Source organism: Bos indicus x Bos taurus, chromosome 16 (genome assembly GCF_003369695.1).
Source record: "Bos indicus x Bos taurus breed Angus x Brahman F1 hybrid chromosome 16, Bos_hybrid_MaternalHap_v2.0, whole genome shotgun sequence".
Taxonomy (NCBI): domain Eukaryota; kingdom Metazoa; phylum Chordata; class Mammalia; order Artiodactyla; family Bovidae; genus Bos; species Bos indicus x Bos taurus.
The window spans coordinates 27,450,320-27,471,331 of NC_040091.1; the positions used below are offsets into that span (position 1 = coordinate 27,450,320).

At 38.0% G+C, this 21,012-nt stretch overlaps 1 protein-coding gene across 1 annotated transcript in view; it reads left to right on the forward strand.

Moving 5' to 3' along the window:
- DNAH14 (dynein axonemal heavy chain 14) overlaps nt 1–21,012 on the forward strand; it is a 376,162-nt gene that overhangs the window by 53,340 nt on the left and 301,810 nt on the right. Inside the window, exons 8-9 of the mRNA XM_027564099.1 lie at nt 8,669–8,807; nt 14,012–14,143. Of these exons, the coding sequence (XP_027419900.1) occupies nt 8,669–8,807; nt 14,012–14,143 (271 nt within the window). The remainder of the gene's footprint in view (nt 1–8,668; nt 8,808–14,011; nt 14,144–21,012) is intronic.

Genomic DNA, 21,012 nt, shown 5'->3' on the forward strand with positions numbered 1-21,012 from the left:
GTCTGGTTGGATCTCCTTTCAGTCCAAGGGACTCTGAAGAGTCTTCTCCAACACCACAGTACAAAAGCATCAATTCTTCAGCATCCAGCTTTCTTTATGGTCCAACTCTTACATCCATACATGACTACTAGAAAAACCAAAGCTTTGACTATACAGACCTTTATCAGTAAACTAATGTCTCTGCTTTTTAATATACTGTCTAGTACATATATATACCACAGCTTCTTTATCCATTTATCTGTCAGTGGACATCTAGGTTGCTTCCATGTTATAGCTATTATTAATAGTGCTGCAGTGAACATTGGGGTACATGTGTCTTTTTCAGTTTTGGTTTCCTCAGGGTATATGCCTAGTAGTGGGATTGCTGGGTCATATGGTGGTTTTATTCCTTTTAAGAAATCTCCAAACCATCTTCCATAGTGGCTGTATCAATTCCCACTGGCAATGCAAGAGGGTTCCCTCTTCTCCAGACCCTGTCTTGCATTTATTGTTTGTAGACTTTTTGATGATGGCCATTCTGACTGGTATGAGGTAGTATCTCACAGCCGTTTTGATATGCATTTCTCTAGTAATGAGTGATGTTGTGCTAGCATCTTTTCATGTGTTTGTTAGCCATCTATGTATCTTCTTTAGAGAAATGTCTGTTTAGGTCTTTTTCCCTAAAAAGGATTGGATTGGGTTGTTTGTTTTTCTGATATTGAGTTACATGAGATGCTTGTATATTTTGGAAATTAATTCTTTGTCAGTTGTTTCCTTTGCTATTACTTCCTCCCATTCTGAGGGTTGTCTTTTCACCTTGTAGTTTCCTTTGCTTTGCAAAAACTTTTAAGTTTAATTAGGTCTCATCTGTTTATATTTGCCTTTATTTCCATTACTCTAGGAGGTTGGTCATAGAAGATCTTGCTTTGATTTATTTCATCGAGTGTTCTGCCTGTGTTTTCCTCTTAAGAGTTTTATAGTTTCTGGTCTTACATTCAGGTCTTTAATCCATTTTGAATTTATCTTTGTGTATAGCATTAGGAAGTATTCTAATTTTATAGTAAGCTAATTTCCTATAGCTTTTCAGTTTTCATATAGTTTTTCACAGTAGGTGAACTGTGAAATTCCACATATTCAAGCTGGTTTTAGAAAAGGCAGAGGAACCAGAGATCAAATTGCCAACATCCGCTGGATCATCGAAAAAGCAAGAGAGTTCCAGAAAAACATATGCTTTATTGACCATGCCAAAGCCTTTGACTGTGTGGGTCACAGCAAACTGTAGAAAATTCTGAAAGAGATGGGAATAACAGACCACCTGACCTGCCGCCTGAGAAATCTTTATGCAGGCCAGGAAGCAACAGTTAGAACTGGACATGGAACAACAGACTGGTTTCAAATAGGGAAAGGAGTACGTCAAGGCTGTATATTGTCACCCTGCTTATTTAACTTACATGCAGAGTACATAGTGAGAAACACTAGGCTGGATGAAGCACAAGCTGGAATCAAGATTGCTAGGAGAAATATCAATAACCTCAGATATGCAAATGACACCACCCTTGTGGCAGAAAGTGAAGAGGAACTCAAAAGCCTCTTGATGAAAGTGCAAGAGGAGACTGGAAAAGTTGGCTTAAAGCTCAACATTCAGAAAACGAAGATCATGGCATCTGGTCCCATCACTTCATGGCAAATACATGGGGAAACAGTGAAAATAGTCAGAGACTTTATTTTGGGAGGCTCCAAAATCACTGCAGATGGTGACTGCAGCCATGAAATTAAAAGATGCTTGCTTCTTGGAAGAAAAGTTATGACCAACCTAGACAGCATATTAAAAAGCAGTGACAGTACTTTGCCAACAAAGGTCAGTCTAGTCACAGCTATGGTTTTTCCAATAGTCATGTATGGATGTGAGAGTTGGACTATAAAGAAAGCTGAGCACTGAAGAATTGATGCTTTTGAATTGTGGTGTTGAGGAAGACTCTTGAGAGTCCCTTGGACTGCAATGAGATCCAACCAGTCCATCCTAAAGGAACTCAGTCCTGAATATTCATTGGAAGGACTGATGTTGTAGCTGAAATTCCAGTACTTTGGCCACCTGATTAGAACTGACTCATTTGAAAAGATCCTGATGCTGGGAAGGATTGAAGGTGGGAGGAAAAGGGGATAACAGAGAATGAGATGGTTGGATGGCATCACCGACTCAATGGACATGAGTTTGAGTAAACTCCGGGAGTTGGTGATGGACAGGGAGGCCTGGTGTGCTGCTGTCCATGGGGTTGTAAAGAGTCGGACATGACTGAGTGACTGAACTGAACTGAAATGATGCACAGTATCATGTCATCTTCAAACTGGTCATTTATTTTTGACTGTGCTGGGTCTTCATTGCTGTGCATAGGTTTTCTCTAGTTGCAGTGAGTGGGGGCTATTTTCTTGTTGCTCTATGCAGGCTTCTCATTGCGGTGGCTTCTCATTGCAGACCACAGGCTCTAGATATGTGGGCTTCAGTAATTGTGGTACAAAGGCTTAGTTGTGCTGCAGCATGTGGAATCGTCCCAGACCAGGGATTGAACCTGTGTCCCCTGCATTGGCAGGTGGATTCTTTACTATGCTGCCAGAGAAACCCTCACTTGAGCTAAGTTTTGCCTCCAGGAAGGGAAATGATTAAATCATCCAAGATAGATGACAGTTAATTCTATATTACAGCCAGATTTTCTTGTTGCTGTTAAACTTTTACTTTGAGATAATTATGATGAAAATACAGTTGTAAGAATTTATATAGAGCAATCTCATGTGCCTTTCTCACCATCTTCCCCTGGTGGTAATATCTTTCAAAGATATAGTATGACCAGGATAATGACAGTAGTAAAATCAAGATACAGAACATTTCTGTATCTTTCATGTTGTCTTTTAATCCTTTAATAGCTATACTCTCTTCCTTCTCACTCCCACTCTCAACCTGTGGCAAGCACTAATCTCTTTATGATTTCTGTAATTTTGTCCTTTGATAGAATGTAATATAAGTGAAATTATGCATTATATAACCATTGGGATTGATTTTTCATGTAGCATAACTCTCTGGAGATTCATCCAGGTTGTTGCATATATTAATCATTTATTTTTACTGCTGGGTAACAGTCCATGGTTAGGATGTACCACAGTTTGTCTCTCTTGAAGCACACCTGCATGTTACCCAGCCTTTGCTTAATACAGATAAAGCTGCTATATAAACATGCATAAACAGGTTTTTGTGTGAACATAAGTTTTCATTTTTCTGGGGTAAATCACCACAAGTGCACTTACTGGGTCTTACTATAATTGCATGTTTAATTTTTAAAGAAACTACCAAGACATTCCAGAGTGATTATGCCTTTTTTTCCATTCCCACACAATGTATTAGTAATTCAGTTTCTCCACATTCTTACTACCATTTGAAGTTGTTGCTATTTTCTATTTTAGACATTTTAGTAGGTGTGTAATAATATCTTATTGTGGTTTTAGTCTGCATTCCCCTAATGACTGATATTTAGTGTCTTCATTTGCTTATTTTCCATCTGATTCTCTTCTTTGGTAAAATGTCTTTTCATGTCTTTTGTACATTTTCTAATTGAATTGTTTGTCTTCATACTGTTGCATTTTAAGAATTCTTTTTATATTCTGGCTATGAGTTCTTTGACAGATACAGGGTTATAAATATTTTATCCTAATCTTTGGCTTATCCTTTTTAAAATTTAAGAATGTCTATTTAGCATCTACTGCATGCCAGGTATTAGGCTAATAATTAACTTGCTTCTTCAAACCATAGAGAAACTATTTGACCTCCCTGCTTTGCTGAGCTAGGTGAACTTTTCTTTTCATTGGATGATAATTACTTTACAACGCTGTGTTAATTCTGCTGTACAACAATGCGAATCAGCTATCAGTATACATATGTCGCCTCCCTCTTGAGCCTCTCTCCTACCCAACTCACCATCCCAGCCCTCTAGGTCATCACAGAGCACTGAGCTAAGTTGCCTGTGCTGTATAGGTGCTTCCCACAACTATTTTACACGTGGTATATGTCAATGATACTGTCTCAATTTGTCTCATCCTTTCTTTCCCCCACTGTATCTATAGATTCACTCTCTATGTGGGTGACTCTGTTCCTGCCCAGCAAAGGTTCATCAATACCATTTTTCTACATTTCGTATATATGCTTTAATATATGGTATTTGTTTTTCTCTTTCTGACCTACTTCACTCTGTTTGACAGGTTCTAGGTTCATCTGCCTCATGACAACTAACTCAGATTCATTCATTTTTATGGCTAGGTAATATTCCATTGTATATGTATACCAAAACTTCTTTATGCATTAATCTGTCAACAGACATATAGGTTGCTTCCATGTCATGGCTATTGTAAATAGTGCTGCTGTGAACATTGGGACATTCTTGTTGCTCTTCACTCACTAAGCCATATCCAGCTCTTTGCAACCCCATGGACTACAACATGCCAGGCTCCTCTGTCCTCCATCATCTCCTGGAGTTTACTTAAATTCATGTCCATTGAGTCAGTGATGCTGTCTAACGATCTCATCCTCTGCTGCTCTCTTCTCCTTTTGCCTTCAGTCTTTCCCAGTGTCAGGGCCTTTTCCAATGAGTCAGCTCTTCGCAACAGGTGACCAAAGTATTGGAGCTTCAGCTTCAGCAACAGTCCTTCCAATGAATATTCAGGGATGATTTCCTTTAGGATTGACTGGTTTGATCTCCTTGCAGTCCAAGGGACTCTCAAGAGTCTTATCCTGCACCACAGTTCAAAAGCATCAGTTCCTTGGTGCTGAGCCTTCTTTATGGTCCAACTCTCACATCTGTACATGACTACTGGATAAACCAATGCTTTGACTATATGGACCTTTGTTGGCAAAATAATGTCTCTGCTTTTTAACAAGCTGTCTAGGTTTGTTGTAGCTTTCCTTCCAGGGAGCAGACTTCTTTAAGTTTCATGGCTACAGTCACCATCTGCAATGATTTTGGAGCCCAAGAAAATAAAATCGATTACTGCTTCCACTTTTGTGTCTTTTTGCATTATAGTTTTCTCGTGATATTTATGGACTTTAATGTGCAGACCTGGGCTTTTACTCAACTCCTCCTCCTTGTTAAAGTGACAGTCTTTGCTTCAGGGATGACTGGGGCAAAAAGTGAGGATGAGAAGTTGGAAGAAAGGGGATTTGTTGCTGGGTATTAGTTTCTTGTAGATAGCATATAGTTAGGTCACTTTTTTTTATTTTTTATTTTCTTTACTTTACAATATTGTATTGGTTTTGCCATACATCAACATGCATCCTCCACAGATGTACATGTGTTCCCCATCCTGAACCCCCCTCCCACCTCCCTCCCCATACCATCCCTCATGGTCATCCCAGTGCACCAGCCCCAAGCTTCCTGTATCCTACATCGAACCTGGACTGGTGATTCGTTTCTTATATGATATTATACATGTTTTAATGCCATTCTCCCAAATCATCCCCCCCTCCCTCTCCCACAGAGTCCCAAAGACTGTTCTATACGTCTGTGTCTCTTTTGCTGTCTCGCATACAGGGTTGTCATTACTATCTTTCTAAATTCCATATATATGCGTTAGTATATTGTATTGGTGTTTTTCTTTCTGGCTTACTTCACTCTGTATAATAGGCTCCAGTTTCATCCACCTCATCAGAACTGATTCAAATGTATTCTTTCTAATGGCTGAGTAATACTCCATTGTGTATATGTACCACAGCTTTCTTACCCATTCATCTGCTGATGGACATCTAGGTTGCTTCCCTGTCCTGGCTATTATAAACAGTGCTGTGATGAACATTGGGGTACACATGTCTCTTTCAATTCTGGTTTCCTCGGTGTGTATGCCCAGCAGTGGGATTGCTAAATTCATCTACCAATCTCTGTCTTTAATTGGTATATTTAGACCATTTGCAGTTCATTATTTGTATCTTAGGGCTTCAGTTTGCCATTTTGTTTTTTGGTTTCTGTTTGCTCTGTGTTTTCATTTTGTCTGTTTTTTCCTTCCTGCCTTCTTGGAGATTACTTGAACACTTTTTAGAATTCCTTTTAGGGTTATCTATAGTATCATTGTATCTTTTTGTGTACTTAAGTAACAGAAGTGTGACTTTGATGTGTCTTGGTGTGGATTTATGTATCTTTATTCTTCTTTGGGTTTCCCTGGCTTCTTAAATCTCTGTTTTTGTGTCTTTTGACAAACTTGGCAAATTTTCTTTTTTAAAAGAAATTTTAATTTATTTATTTTTGAATTGAAGGATAATTGCTTTACAGAATTGTGTTGGTTTCTGCCAAACATCAACATGAATCAGCTATAGGTATACATATGTCCCCTCCCCATCTCAACCCTCTTGGTTGTTGCAGAGCCTCAGGCAAACTTGGCAAATTTTCATTCATTATTCCTTGAAGTATTCCTGTCATTTTTATTCTCCTTTTAAGACTGCAGACACAAATGCTACATATTTTTTTTTTTTTATAGTCCCAATGATCCCTGAGGTTCTGTTCATTTTTCTCAGTCTATTTTTTTCTCTTGTTTAGATTGGATAATTTCTATTTTCTGTCTTCCAGTTCACTGATTTCTCTGTTCACTTCATTCTGCTGTTGAACCAATCTAATGAGTTTTTTCCTTAGTCATTATATTTTTCAACTCTAAAATTTCAATTTGGTTCTCCTTTATGTTTTCTGTTTCTTTAATGTGTGTGTATGACTTTCTGTTTCTTTGCTTTTTACCACCCAGTGAAGATAAAAGTCCCAGCTCTCTACTCAGCTTCTTCTGAAAACCTTCCATGGGGGCCCTAGAGGTGCCTCATTGAATCTTGCCAAGGATGGAACTCTAGGTTCTCCACTTCACCTTTTTTTCCTATGGTATTTGTCTAAATTAGAATGGTTATTCTTTTAAAAGTTTTCTGTCTTGACAGACTGTTCCTTCCTGTTCTTTTAGACAGCAGGCTTTTTTCTATACCTGTTGGCATTTCCAGGTTTCTGGTTTGTTCAGCTCCAAATCTAGGATGTATGAGGCAAAAGGAAATCCAGGAAACTTAGCACCATGTCATTCCTAGTAAGTTTTTCTTCTCTTTTCTACCTTACAGTGTCTTTTGGTTGATTTATATATAACGTGCAGAGTTTTTAGTGTACTTATTTAGCTGGAATAACAGTGAAATGTACACCTACTCTATTTTCCTAGAAGCCAGGACCTGGATTTTAATAGACTTCTGTCATATATTTTCTAATACTATGTTGTGTGTGAGTAAAATTTTGGAGAATGTATTTAGTTTTCTGCTACAACAGAATGAAATTTGTTAGTGATTTCCTCATAACATCTATACTTGAATAATTAATTGATACATTTTTTGTCAGACTTCACCATTACAACTCTAAATTTGTTCCCATTTTCCATTTCTTATTTTTATAAGGCACCCCCTGTTTATTTATACCTGTGCTAACATATAAAAACAAAATTGAATACATTTTTATAGGAAAAAAGAAAGCTTTAAACATTTAATGCTGAGTAATATGAGTTCATTACTATCTGAATTTTGATCATCATTCTTTTGTTAATAAATACCAAGATTGGGTTTGCTTTTTGTGACCTTTCTTTTTCTGGGATATGCCACTTGTTTTTAGTTTGACATCTTCCTTTTTATACTAGATGCTTAGAGGAATGTCAATTAACAAATTCTTTTACATCCAAGAATAGTTCCATGTTATATAAAGCCTATATAATTTGAGGAGACCTTCTTTAAGATAAATTGCAAGGCTTTGAAAGAGGTGGTGTAAATAAAAAGAGCCCATGAAGCTTAAGCTTCACTAGCTTCATGGTATATAAAGCTTTCACTTGTAAAATGGAAAGATGAGAAAGAACTAATTGTATATTGTATATTCATATATATATGAAGAATCAGTGAAGGGCAAAGGCCCCCCTATTCTCTACACACTGTTGCTCAGGGCAGTTTGCTTTTCTCAATCCAGTTTTTTTAAATTAATTAATTTATTTTAATTGGAGGCTAATTGCTTTACAATATTGTGTTGGTTTTTGCCATACATTGACATGAATCAGCCATGGGTGTACAGTTTTTAAGGAGCATTATCTCTTCCATTCTGCTCTTTTCCAATTCTGTCCTGTTCTTTGCAGAATTGTTAGCAGTGATTTGTCTCATCTTTGTGACTGTGATCAGATCAGTAGAAAAGGCAGAAAAAAGAAAAGCGACCAACTTCTCTATTTTAAGATATGGTGGTTGGAGAATTTAAGAAACATTATCCAAATGGTCGCTAATCTAGTTAATTTTTTTCCCTGTCATTAGACAAAAACTAAATTGAGGAAATTTATTTAAATTTAATAAATACAGGAATATAATTCTTTTTGTGTATCATTGCCTAATGTATCATTGCAAAATTTTTAGAACTCAGTGGCAGTTATCACTTGTTTCCCCTTCTGTTTTGTTCTTATCACACCCAGTCCCAAAATCTTGCCTTCAATATTATCAGCCAAACCAAACCAGTAATGCTTACTAATCTTTATCAATATTATTTAAATTATGGTACATGTAATACATATTGAATATTAACTGTAGGCATATGAAACAAACCATACTAATTAACTCTAAATTGATTTTATTCATTTCAAATGAGAGATAAGTCTGTGGCAATTTTTAAACTTTCAGGTCACTTTTGTATCGCAGTCTATTTTTTGCTGATGAGTTATTTCAAGGCTGTTTGCTTTATATAAAGGGACTTTGTGAAGATGCAGTTAGTCTCAAAAAAGGTGATGAAGATAATTCAAATGCCATATGCCTTGTAAAGGTAGGTAGAAGTATCTTACCATTAGATAATGTTGGTGTATAGAAAGTAGGAAAAACAAATATAATTTTAAATGGAAGAAATTCAAACTTCTCAATCCATAGTAAACCAGCCCTATGCATGACTAATGTTCTAAAATACCTACAAAGAACATTATTCCACTCAATTTTAACAGTTAACAATAATCTTTAAATTAATAATTAAGGGAAAAAATTTCTTCCTTACAAAAAACCTAAGCCTGTTATGAGGCCCTTTCTTATAACAAAAACTCTAACATGTAATATGTTTATAAATAATCAATTATCTGTAATACATAATTGATAGTTATCAGCTGTTCTCTTATTATAGCTTGTCAAGACATTGTAATAAGTTGCTACTTACAGTGTTTGGTTAAATTTATGTGTTCTCTTGTTACACAGTTCTGTAAAGGGTGACTTCTTAATGAATGATTTGATTTATATAGTAGAGTTCTTTCAAAGAAATTAAGTACACAGACCTGTAAATTTTACATATTTAACTGAGCAGGATTCCAGCATCTTTTACTTCACTTACCCACTGTGTAAGGGAGAAGAGTAAAATAGTCATCTAGTCTTAGAGAAATAGTTGAAAGGGCTTGAACAAGTTATAAACTTGACAGTCAGTGCAAAAATTGTGTGAACTATACACATGTAATAAGATTAACACTTGCAAATGAACAGCTTATTTTTAGAATCTATTATGTATAGTGACTGACACATAGTAGGTGCTCAATGAATAGTCCCTGAGTGAGTAAATAAATCAAAGAATTAGTCAAGAAATGTTACCAAACTCAGATCCAGTTGCTTGGCCCTTGAAAGTCAATAACCAAGAGAGAGGCAGGTGTTGGTGGAAAGCAAGGTTGATTTTGATCAGAATGTCAGCAATCTGGGGAAATGGTGGACTTAATGTCCCTAGAAACCTTCTCTGAAGATCCTGCTTGGACATGAATGTTTTCAAAGGGAAAAGGGGAGGTAATCTCAGTTAATCACTGAGATGGGAGTTGGAGTTTCGCCACCACCCCTTGTTGTACAAACTTGTTTTATTTCTTGTGATCTTTTCTTAGATGCTATCTTGTTTATACAGTTTGTTCACACAGTTTGTTCTTGAGATTACTGAAGGAGAAGCTAGGGAATTAATTAGTTGGCCAGATCTCTTCTGGTCATATGTTAGTTAATCCTTCTTCATTTCTACTTATGTGGTCTATAGAAAGAACAAATAGGTTAGGTCAGATATTGAAAAGTATATTTGAGCTGGAGATGAGCAGAGCACAGGGGTGCCTGATTTAAGGTTAGTTACAGTATAGCTTTGATAAAGTGATGAGACAGAAGGGATTTCCTGATGAGAGTGGTTTCCTGCAAGGAGATGCTTACAGAAATATTAGTTAATTACTACAGATGAAATATCATTTGTATAGTTATAGTAATAATACTATTGTTTCAAAAGGATTAAATTCAAGTTAAATATTTCACAGAGGAGTATTTTTAATATGGTTTTAATGCAAGAGGAAACAGTTGGACAGCTATAATATTACATTGTTTTATGAATAAATGAGTGACAGAATTTATCAGTTAACTTATTGATGGGTGGTAAGGCAAAGGAGATGTTAGAATATCTCTGATATCTATGACTAAAGTGCTAATAGATGGTAATGCTAACAGAGTGACCCAGAGGGGTTATTAGAGATCTTAAGTCATGTTAGCTTCCCCCTGGAACATGAAGCAGAAGGGAACAAACCTTTCCAGACAATATATAATATGTGTTAGTTATCTATTATATGCAAAATGCAAAGGAGATGGATACAGAGTAAAAGACAAAGCATTGCTTTGTTTAATCTGCTTATAGTTTATTGTGCTCAGTTGCTCAGTCTTGTCAGACTCTCTGCCACCCCCTGAACTGTAGCCAGCCAGGCTCTTCTATCTGTGGAATTATCCTGACAAGAAGCCTGGAGTGGGTTGTCATTTCCTGCTCCAGGGGAATCTTCCCAACATAGGGACTGAACCTGTGTCTCCTGCGGCTCCTGCATTGGCAGGCAGATTCTTTACCACTGAGCCACCTGGGAAGCCCTATAGTTTATTAAAAGAGATAATTCTTTACATATAAAAATGATAACTAATTCTAATCATTCTAGCTAATCAGTTAGCAAAATATAAGACAAGGAATTTTGGTTGCAAATAATATTTGTAAAATAGTCATACCACAGAAATTCAGAGGAAGTAGATATTAACCATTTTTAGAGATAAGGTTGAGGCATGCTTTGTGAAGGAAAGATATTATAACTAGGCTATGCTGGACTTGAATAACCAGAGAGGAAGGGAATAGGGCAGTTAAGTAAGGGATATGAATCTGTGTAAAATATTCAGTGCATGTTTGATTTGAAAGTTACATTGAGTCTTAAACATCAGATCAAGAACAGCAGCATAAGGGAAAAGTAGGAACTGAACCTGCCTTTAAGGCAGGGATGCTTCTAGTGGGGATTGTGAGGACATTTTGCAAGAATGGGAATTTCTAAGACTGGAGAAGCCAGGATCAGATGGAAGAAGAACAGAGATTCATAGACTGAGAACTGAGCCTGGCTCAGGAATTCGAAGATGGCCAGTTGTGCACTAGGTCTAAGGGACTACACAAAGCTGCGGATGCAGATTGCAACGAGGATTGACAATGAGGAGGGAAGGAGAATAAAGCAAGGTTAAGAATGCATATGATGGGATTGTTTAGAAGTTAATGCCATGAATGGAGTTTACAAGTGTGCCAGAATACACTGCTGGAATGCAAGCATATCTTTGTTGACTGAAAAAAACTGTATAGCCTAAAAGTTGAGACTGTTTTATTTGGCAAACTTTTTGAGAAATTAAGCAGAGGAGGCAGTCTGTCAGGTATATCTGAGGGACTGCTTTGAAGGGGTAAGGGAGGAGCCAGAGTATATAGGGGATCTTGCAATGAGAACCAGGTAGTTGGAAACACAAAAGATTATTATTATCTAAATACATCTCAGGTTAATGAATTTAGTGCTTCTCTGTGTATGGGAAGATGCAAGAGTCTGGGCCCATTGAAATCATTCCTTTGATATGCACCTTAACAATCTAGGGCTAGTATCCTGCTTATCTCCATCCTGAATCCCCTCAGGGTGCACAGTTGAGGGTGGCTGGATGGAGGAGCCTGGTGGGCTGCAGTCCATGGGGTCACTAAGAGTCAGATACGACTGAGCGACTTTACTTTCACTTTTCACTTTCATGCATTGGAGAAGAAAATGGCAACCCACTCCAGTGTTCTTGCCTGGAGAATCCCAGGGACGGGGGAGCCTGGTGGGCTGCCATCTGTGGGGTTGCACAGAGTTGGACACGACTGAAGTGACTTAGCAGCAGCAGCAGCAGCAGCTACTGACTTGATGGCCGCAATATCCTGTTTCATAATATGGCAGATGACATTCCGTTCACACCTTTAAAGGGACTGAAATGTTTACAAGTAGAAGGAAAACATGGAGAAGGAAATGGCAACCCACTCCAGTGTTTTTGCCTGGAGAATCCCAGGGACGGGGGAGCCTGGTGGGCTGCCATCTATGGGTTGCACAAAGTCGGACACAACTGAAGCGACTTAGCAGCAGCAGCAGAAGGGAAAGAACACACATGAATCATTTTATCTAAAACTTCACTTTCAAATGACAAACTAAATCCTAGATTGTGACATGTGCAAGACCACAGAACCAGCTGAAGAGTGTTGGGATTTTTTATTATGTTTTCTGTATAAGAACGATTGTGCTTTATTGGACACTGTTTTGAGTGCTTAATAAAATTGTAAAATTTTGTGACTCATCCCTTTTTGGGGAGGGTGAAGTGAGTGGCGCTAGTAATTTACATTTTTAACAAGCCAGGTGATTTCTGTGCAGAGTAAACTTTTAGAACTATTCATAAATAAAAACTTGAAAGTTTCTGAAATTAATGTGATAGTGATTTACAAGTGATTTACAAGTGATTTACAAGTAATTTACAAGATTTACAAGAATAATTGAAACCAAGGAGATGTAGAATTATAAAGATCAGTTACTGTAGTACGGGAATAATGCAGGCGAAGTAATAAGGACTTCAGTAGGCAGTGAGGTCAGAAAGGAAGGAAGATTTTTGAGACATTATACTGGAAACTTGGGCAAACTCTGAGACAGGGTGAGGGACAGAGAGGCCTGGCCTACTGTAGTCCATGGGGTTACAAAGAGTGGGACACAACTTGGTGACTAAACAACAACAACGAAACTGGAAAAATCAAGACCTGGTAACCATATGTGAGACCAGGAGAGGAAGAGCACAAAGAATTAATACAAAATTTGAATGCCAGAGCATTCCATTTTTTGTTTTTGGAAGCATATATTTATAAGGTATTACACTGGAGTGGGTTGCCATTTCCTTCTCCAATGCATGAAAGTGAAAAGTGAAAGGGAAGTCGCTCAGTCATGTCTGACTCTTAGCGACCCCATAGACTGCAGCCTACAAGGCTCCTCTGCCCATGGGATTTTCCAGGCAAGAGTACTGGAGTGGGGTGCCATTGCCTTCTCCGATAACTAGGGATAAAGATGTCCATATATTTGTTGATGAAAATGTATTTTGGAAAGAGAATTAACATAATGTGGGAAAAATAAAATACTGAAAAGAGGAAGAACGATGGAATATACACAAATAGGTGAAAATTATATGTATGTATTACTAGAGGAGTTCAGCAGCACAGTTGATGGAAATTTCTCCATGCAGGATTCTGAATAAATTCAGAATGTAATTTACTTTATTTAAATTATTTAATTTTAGTCTCTCTATCCTACATCTAGTGTTCATATTTTTAAGTTTTACAGATAATGGGAGCTCCACAGATAAAAGCAATTCCTAAGATTGTCAATTGCCCTGAATTCATAGATATTTCATAAACATATCAACTTCTGAATTTTTCTGCTTTAGTTTAAAAGTTAACTAAAGCTAACTAGAATTTAACAATTAAAATGATGCGTTTTTCTGTCTTCTTTAAAGGTTTGCTTAGATTGAGTAATAGTGTTTAAATTTGAATAATATATAAGGCATATATGATATATATAAAACAGTATAAAATATGCTATTCTTTATGATACGAAGCAGTGACCAAGATATTTTATTTTCTTTTTTTTTAAATGAATTTTGACTTTCAACACTGAACATTTACTATCATTTAATTAGCTGGATAAGTTTCGAACATATTCTCTACATGAATTTTGTGAAGAACAGTTACATCAGGCTACTCAGGCATTGAAACAACTTGAAGATGTCAGGGATAAAGCAATTTCAGAAATAAAACTTACAATTTTAAAGGTAATTCTTTGATTATATCCTCTCTGTTTATCAGTTTTATGTATCAACTAAAACTATTGCTCCAAATTGCATTCCTGGAAAAAGTGTTAGAAATGGACAGAGGGACAAACGTAGTTAATTAGCCAACCAACTAGTACTGTGAATTTACTATATGTAAGATTTTTCAAGGTGCTGTGTAGAATGCAAACACACACACACAAATGTATGTATATGTATTTTGTATTTATATACCTTCAATATGCTTACACTCTAATTTAAGCTGATATATAAAAGGAAACATTCTTTGTTACAAAGTTCACAGTGGGTACAAGATAAAACCTCATATTCAAGAGAAATAAAGCTAGGTAAAACAAAACTTCCCCAAGGATTTAATAAAGAGGATTTGATAATATAATAACAGTGTCCTCAAAGCATTCTTACCCAGTGTGTTGTGACTCATTTCATAGGATTATTTTATGTAGCTTCCCTGTATAGTTAATGACAGTGCATGAAATCATAATTCACAAAGTGCAATTCAGTAAGGAACTGATGCGATATCATCTAGTTATAGAACTTACTACCTCTGCTGCTTTGGCTGAATTTGAGGCTCTGGAGGAATGGTGAACTAGGTCTCTCTCAAAAATTTTTAAATATTATTTTTCTGAATTGAACTTTTGATAGATATGGGGCAGCAGTAACTTAAAGGCTTTATGTATTGACAGGAAGATGAAGTGGACCTATTTTCTGTCAGTGAACAAAAGCTTCTTATTCCTTATCTTATTCCTCATAGTCCCCCTAACCTCCCCAAGCCCAGTCATATGAAGACAGATGGGAACAATTTGGCCAAGGGTAGCATAAATCAAAAAGGGATTAATAAAAATATTACTGAGATGTGACTGAGATGCTCGTAAAATATTGTTCTTGTTCAGTTGCACAGTCACGTCTGACTCTTTGTGACCCAATGGACTACAGCACGCCAGGTTTCCCTGTCCTTCACCATCTCCTGGAGATTGCTCAAACTCAAGTCCATTGAGTCAGTAATGGCATCCAACCATCTCATCCTCTGTCATTCCCTTCTCTTGCCTTCAGTCTTTCTCAGCATCAGGGTCTTTTCTAATGAGTCAGCTTTTCGCATCAGGTGGCCAAAATATTGGAGCTTCAGGTTCAGCATCAGTCCTTCCAGTGAATAATCAGATTTGATTTCTTTTAGGATTGACTGGTTGGATCTCCTTGCAGTCCAAGGGACTCTCAAGAGTCTTCTCCAACACCGCAGTTCAAAAGCATCAATTCTTCGGTGCTCAGCTTTCTTTATGATCCACCTCTCATTTCCATAACATGACTCTTGGAAAAAGCATAGCTTTGACTAAACAGACCTTTGTCAGTAAAGTAACATCTCTGCTTTTTAATATGCTATCTAGATTGGTCATAGCCTTTCTTCCAAGGAACAAGCTGGTCTCTCACTGGTTCCATTGTTTCCCCATGTATTTGCCGTGAAGTGATGGGACCGGATGCCATGATCTTCATTTTTGAATGTTGAGTTTCAAGCCAGCTTTTTCACTCTCCTCTTTCACTTGCATCAAGAGGCTCTTTAGTTCCTCTTTGCTTCTGCCTTAAGGGTGGTGGTATATGCATATCTAAGGTTACTGACATTTCTTCCAGCAGTCTTGATTCCAGCTTGTGCTTCATCCAGCCTGGCATTTTGCATGATGTAGTCTGCATATAAATTAAGTAAGCAGGGTGACAATATACAGCCTTGATGTACTCCTTTCCCTATTTGGAACCAGTCCATTGTTCTACGTCCAGTTCTAACTGTTGTTTCTTAACCTGAGTACAGGTTTCTCAGGAGGCAGATAAGGTAGTCTGGTATTCCCATCTCTTTAAGAATAGTCCAGTTAGTTGTGATCCATGCAGTCAAAGGCTTTAGTGTAGTCAATGAAGCAGAAGTAGAATTTTTCTAGAATTCTCTTGCTTGTTCTATGATCCAGAGGATGTTGGCAATTTGATCTGGTTCCTCTGCCTTTTCTAAATCCAGCTTGAATATCTGGAGTTCTTGGTTCATATACTGTTGAAGCCTGGCTTGGAGAATTTTGAGCATTACTTTGCTAGTGTGTGAAATGAGTGAAATTGTGTGGTAGTTTGAAGATGGGAAGGAAAACTTTTCCAGTCCTGTGGCCCCTGCTGAGTTTTCCAAATTTGCTGGCATATTGAATGCAGCACTTTCACAGCATCATCTTTAAGGATTTGAAGTAGCTCAGCTGGAATTCCATCACCTCCACTAGCTTTGTTCGTAGTAGTGCTTCCTCAGACCCACTTGACTTCACGCTCCAGGATGTCTGGCTCTAGGTGAGTGATCCTACCATCGTGGTTATCTGAAATATTACTCATATTGTGTCTCCTTTTCTCTCATTCAGCATCACTTGGATTTGGCCATAAATATTGGTTAAGATATTTTCACTTAAATCAATTTCAGATAAGAACCTACTAGACTTACTGCTAGCTCTGTTTTAGAAATTCACCAAACTTACTTACTCCATGGAAGTATGTAGACTTAATAAAGATGAGAACATCATAAAACTGAGAATGTGTCCAAATAAAAAAATTGTGAACTAACATTGGAAACGAAAGTATCAATAAAGCATATTTTTTCTTTTTTTCCATTAGATATTATTTCTCAGAGGCTTAAGCCCTACTTTGACACAGCTCTTTAATCTGGGTAATAGACCACTGAGTTACTGGGTTCCTTGTGGCTACATCAGTCAGAGAATTTTCCCTATTTCCCAATTTCCAGAATGAATGTCAGTTGTCAGTTCCTGGGAGTACTATAAAAGCTTCTCAAGTGAATCTAAAGTAGAGCTAGATTGAGAAACATTCTTCTGGTCAATGTTTGGGACAGCCTAGCTCTGGGAAAATATAGCACAGGTATCAGTTCAGTTCAGTTCAGTTCAGTCGCTCAGTCGTTTCCGACTCTTTGCAACCCCGTGAATCGCAGCACGCCAGGCCTCCCTGTCCATCACCAACTACCGGAGTTCACTCAGACTCACGTCCATCAAGTCAGTGATGCCATCCAGCCATCTCATCCTCTGTCGTCCCCTTCTCTTCCTGCCCCCAATCCCTCCCAGCATCAGAGTCTTTTCCAATGAGTCAACCCTTCGCATGAGGTGGCCAAAATACTGGAGTTTCAGCTTTAGCATCATTCCTTCCAAAGAAATCCCAGGGCTGATATCCTTTAGCATGGACTGGTTGGATCTCCTTGCAGTCCAAGGGACTCTCAAGAGTCTTCTTCAACACCACAGTTCAAAAGCATCAATTCTTTGGCGCTCAGCCTTCTTCACAATCCAACTCTCACATCCATACATGACCACAGGAAAAACCATAGCCTTGACTAGATGAACCTTTGTTGGCAAAGTAATATCTCTGCTTTTGAATATGCTATCTAGGTTGGTCATAACTTTCCTTCCAAGGAGGAAGCATCTTTTAATTTCATGGCTGCGGTCACCATCTGCAGTGACTTTGGAGCCCACAAAAATAAAGTCTGACACTGTTTCCACTGTTTCCCCATCTAATTCCCATGAAGTGATGGGACCAGATGCCATGATCTTCGTTTTCTGAATGTTGAGCTTTAAGCCAACTTTTTCACTCTCCTCTTTCACTTTCATCAAGAGGCTTTTAGGTCCTCTTCACTTTCTGCCATAAGGGTGGTGTCATCTGCATATCTGAGGTTGTTGATATTTCCCCTGGCAATCTTGATTCCAGCTTGTGCTTCTTCCAGTCCAGCATTTCTCATGATGTACTCTGCATATAAGTTAAATAAGCAGGGTGACAATATACAGCCTTGACATACCCCTTTTCCTATTTGGAACCAGTCTGTTGTTCCACGTCCAGTTCTAACTGTTGCTTCCTGACCTGCATACAGATTTCTCAAGAGGCAGTTCAGGTAGTCTGGTATTCCCATCTCTCTCAGAATTTTCCACAGTTTATTGTGATCCACACAGTCAAAGGCTTTGGCCTAGTCAATAAAGCAGAAATATATGTTTTTCTGGAACTCTCTTTCTTTTTCCATGATCCAGCGGAATGTTGGTAATTTGATCTCTGGTTCCTCTGCCTTTTTTAAAACCAGCTTGACACAAGTATAGAACTAATGAAATGGAAATGGATAGTCACTATCAGTGATGTAAATAACCTAGAGCCAATATTGAGATATGTCTAACTTAAAGTATACCTTGAGATGATAGGGAATAGGTTAACCCCTCAGAGGCCAGCATTTCCATTAGCCTCACCAATACTCAATAAAAGACCAGCATTACTAGGCCTATCACAGTTTACTTTTGTACTGATATAGTTATTAAACCATTTAAAGCTAATTTGATATCAATACTAAAAATCTTTGTTTTGAATCGTTAATATACTCAGTTTCACTGTTTTACCAATAAAAAATTCAGGCATTATGCACACTAAGTTTTCAAAGCATTGAAAAGATAAACTTTGTAATAAAAACATAATCTATTAGTAAAGTTAGTATTCCATTTGTCAGATCCAGTGTGGCTGTGCCTGTAATTGGTGTAGAAATTACCCTATTTTTTTGTCCAGTTTCTTCAAGCAGCTGTTGCAACCATTGTGTCAATAAAGAACTCATTTTTATGGCTGGCTTTGCCCAGTACCAAGAGGGAACTGCTTAGGTTAGAAGAGCTTCTCTGGCCAGGATAGGAATGTAGTGAGCAGCCAGCTCCCCAGACTTTTGGGTCACCCCACAAAGAAAAGCTATGACCAACATACACAGCATATTAAAAAGCAGAGACATTACTTTGCCAACAAAGGTGCATGTAATCAAAGCTGTGGTTTTACCAGTAGTCATGTATGGATGTGAGAGTTGGACTATAAAGAAAGCTGAGTGCCAAAGAATTGATGCTTTTGAACTGTGGTGATGGAGAAGACTCTTGAGAGCCCCTTGGACAGCAAGGAGATCAAACTAGTCCATCCTAAAGGAAATCAGTCCTGAATATTCATTGGAAGGACTGATGCTGAAGCTGAAGCTCCAATACTTTGGCCACCTGATGTGAAGAACTGGCTCATTTGAAAAGACCCTGATGCTGGGAAAGATTGAAGGTGGAAGGAGAATGGGATGACAGAGGATGAGATGGTTAGATGGCATCACCGACTCAATGGGCATGAGTTTGAGTAGACTGTGGGAGTTGGTGATGGACAGGGAGGCCTGGCATACTGCAGTCCATAGGGTTGCAAAGAGTTGGATACGACTGAACGATTGAACTGACTGACATAAGTTCTCATTGTGACTTCACCCAACCAAACCAGCAAAGCTGAGAAGTACAGAGATTGCAAGAAGAAGGTTATTGATGCTAAGAAGCACTATTTTGGAGTCCCCACTCCAGCCTCTTAGCACCAAGGGAGTATTTGCCCATCAGTAGGCCAACACCAGATGAGACCACCTGCACCTAGATCTGACCCAGCTGGTACTCACCAATGGTATCAAAGCAGGGCCTAGCAGCCAAGAGGGTTGGGGTCAGCACCACCTACTAACGCACCCATGTAGTCAGCCCCAGCACAGCAGAAGGGCCCATGCAGCCCACATTGGGGCACATCTAAAGCATATAGCTTTGGTGACCACAGGGGAGTGTGCTGCTACACCCAACAGAATATTTCCTATGTACGCATACTTCTCCAAGATTGGGAAATGTAACCCATCTACCTAGTACACAGAAGAAAACATATAGAATCAGGCAAACTGAGGAAACAGAGGAATATAGTCCAGACAAAAGAACAAGACAAACCCTAGAAGAACTAAGTGAAGTGGAGATAAGCAGTGTACCTGATAAAGAGTTCACGGTAATGATCAAAAAGATACTCAAAGAATTCATGATAAGGATGGATGAACATACTGAGACATTTAACAAAGACTCAGAAAATATAAAGAAGTGCCAAACAGAGCTGAAGAATAACATAGCTGAAATAAAAAAAATATACTCAATCAACAGTACAGTAAATGATACAGATAAATGGATCAGCACCTGGAAGAAAAGAGTAGTGGTAGTCACCCAAACAAAACAGAAAAAAGAATTTCACACAATGAGGATCATTTGAGAGACCTCTGGTCAAAATCAGCCAATATTAACATTCCCATTTTTGGGGTCCCAGAAAGAGAGAGAGAGAAGCAAGACGAGAGAAGGGGCAGAAAGCTTATTTAAAAGAAATGCCAATAACATCCCCAGTCTGCAGAGGTTTTTGCATATCCAAGTTCATGAAACTCATAGGTTATCAAACAAAATCAACCTAGATTATTTCCAGGATTCATAATAAAGCTATCCAAATTCAAAGAATATTAGCATCAAGAAAAAAACATAGCGTGTAACTTACAAGGGAACTACCACATAAGGCTAGTAGCAGATTTCTAAGCAGGAACTTTATAGGTCTGGTGAGTCGGAGGACATAGTCAAAATGCTCTGTCTAGTGCTTCTTTATATTTTCTGATTCTTTGTTAAATGTCAAGAACTTCATCAATTGATAATCCATTCCTTCAGAGAGTCAACCAGTACTCAAAACAGTTTCCAAATTGGTAAATAGCTCACCACAAACAGTGATAGTGCAAAGAAATAGAGGAAAGCAGTAGAATGGGAAAGGCTAGAGATCTCTTCAAGAAAATTACAGATACCAGGGGAACATTTCGTGCAAAGATGGGCTCAATAAAAGACAGAAATGGTATGGACCTAACAGAAGCAGAAGATATTAAGAAGAGGTGGCAAGAATACACAGAAGAACTGTACAAAAAAGATCTTCATGACCCAGATAATCACGATGGTGTGATCACTCAGCTAGAGCCAGACATCCTGGAATGTGAAGTCAAGTGGACCTTAGGAAGCATCACTATGAACAAAGCT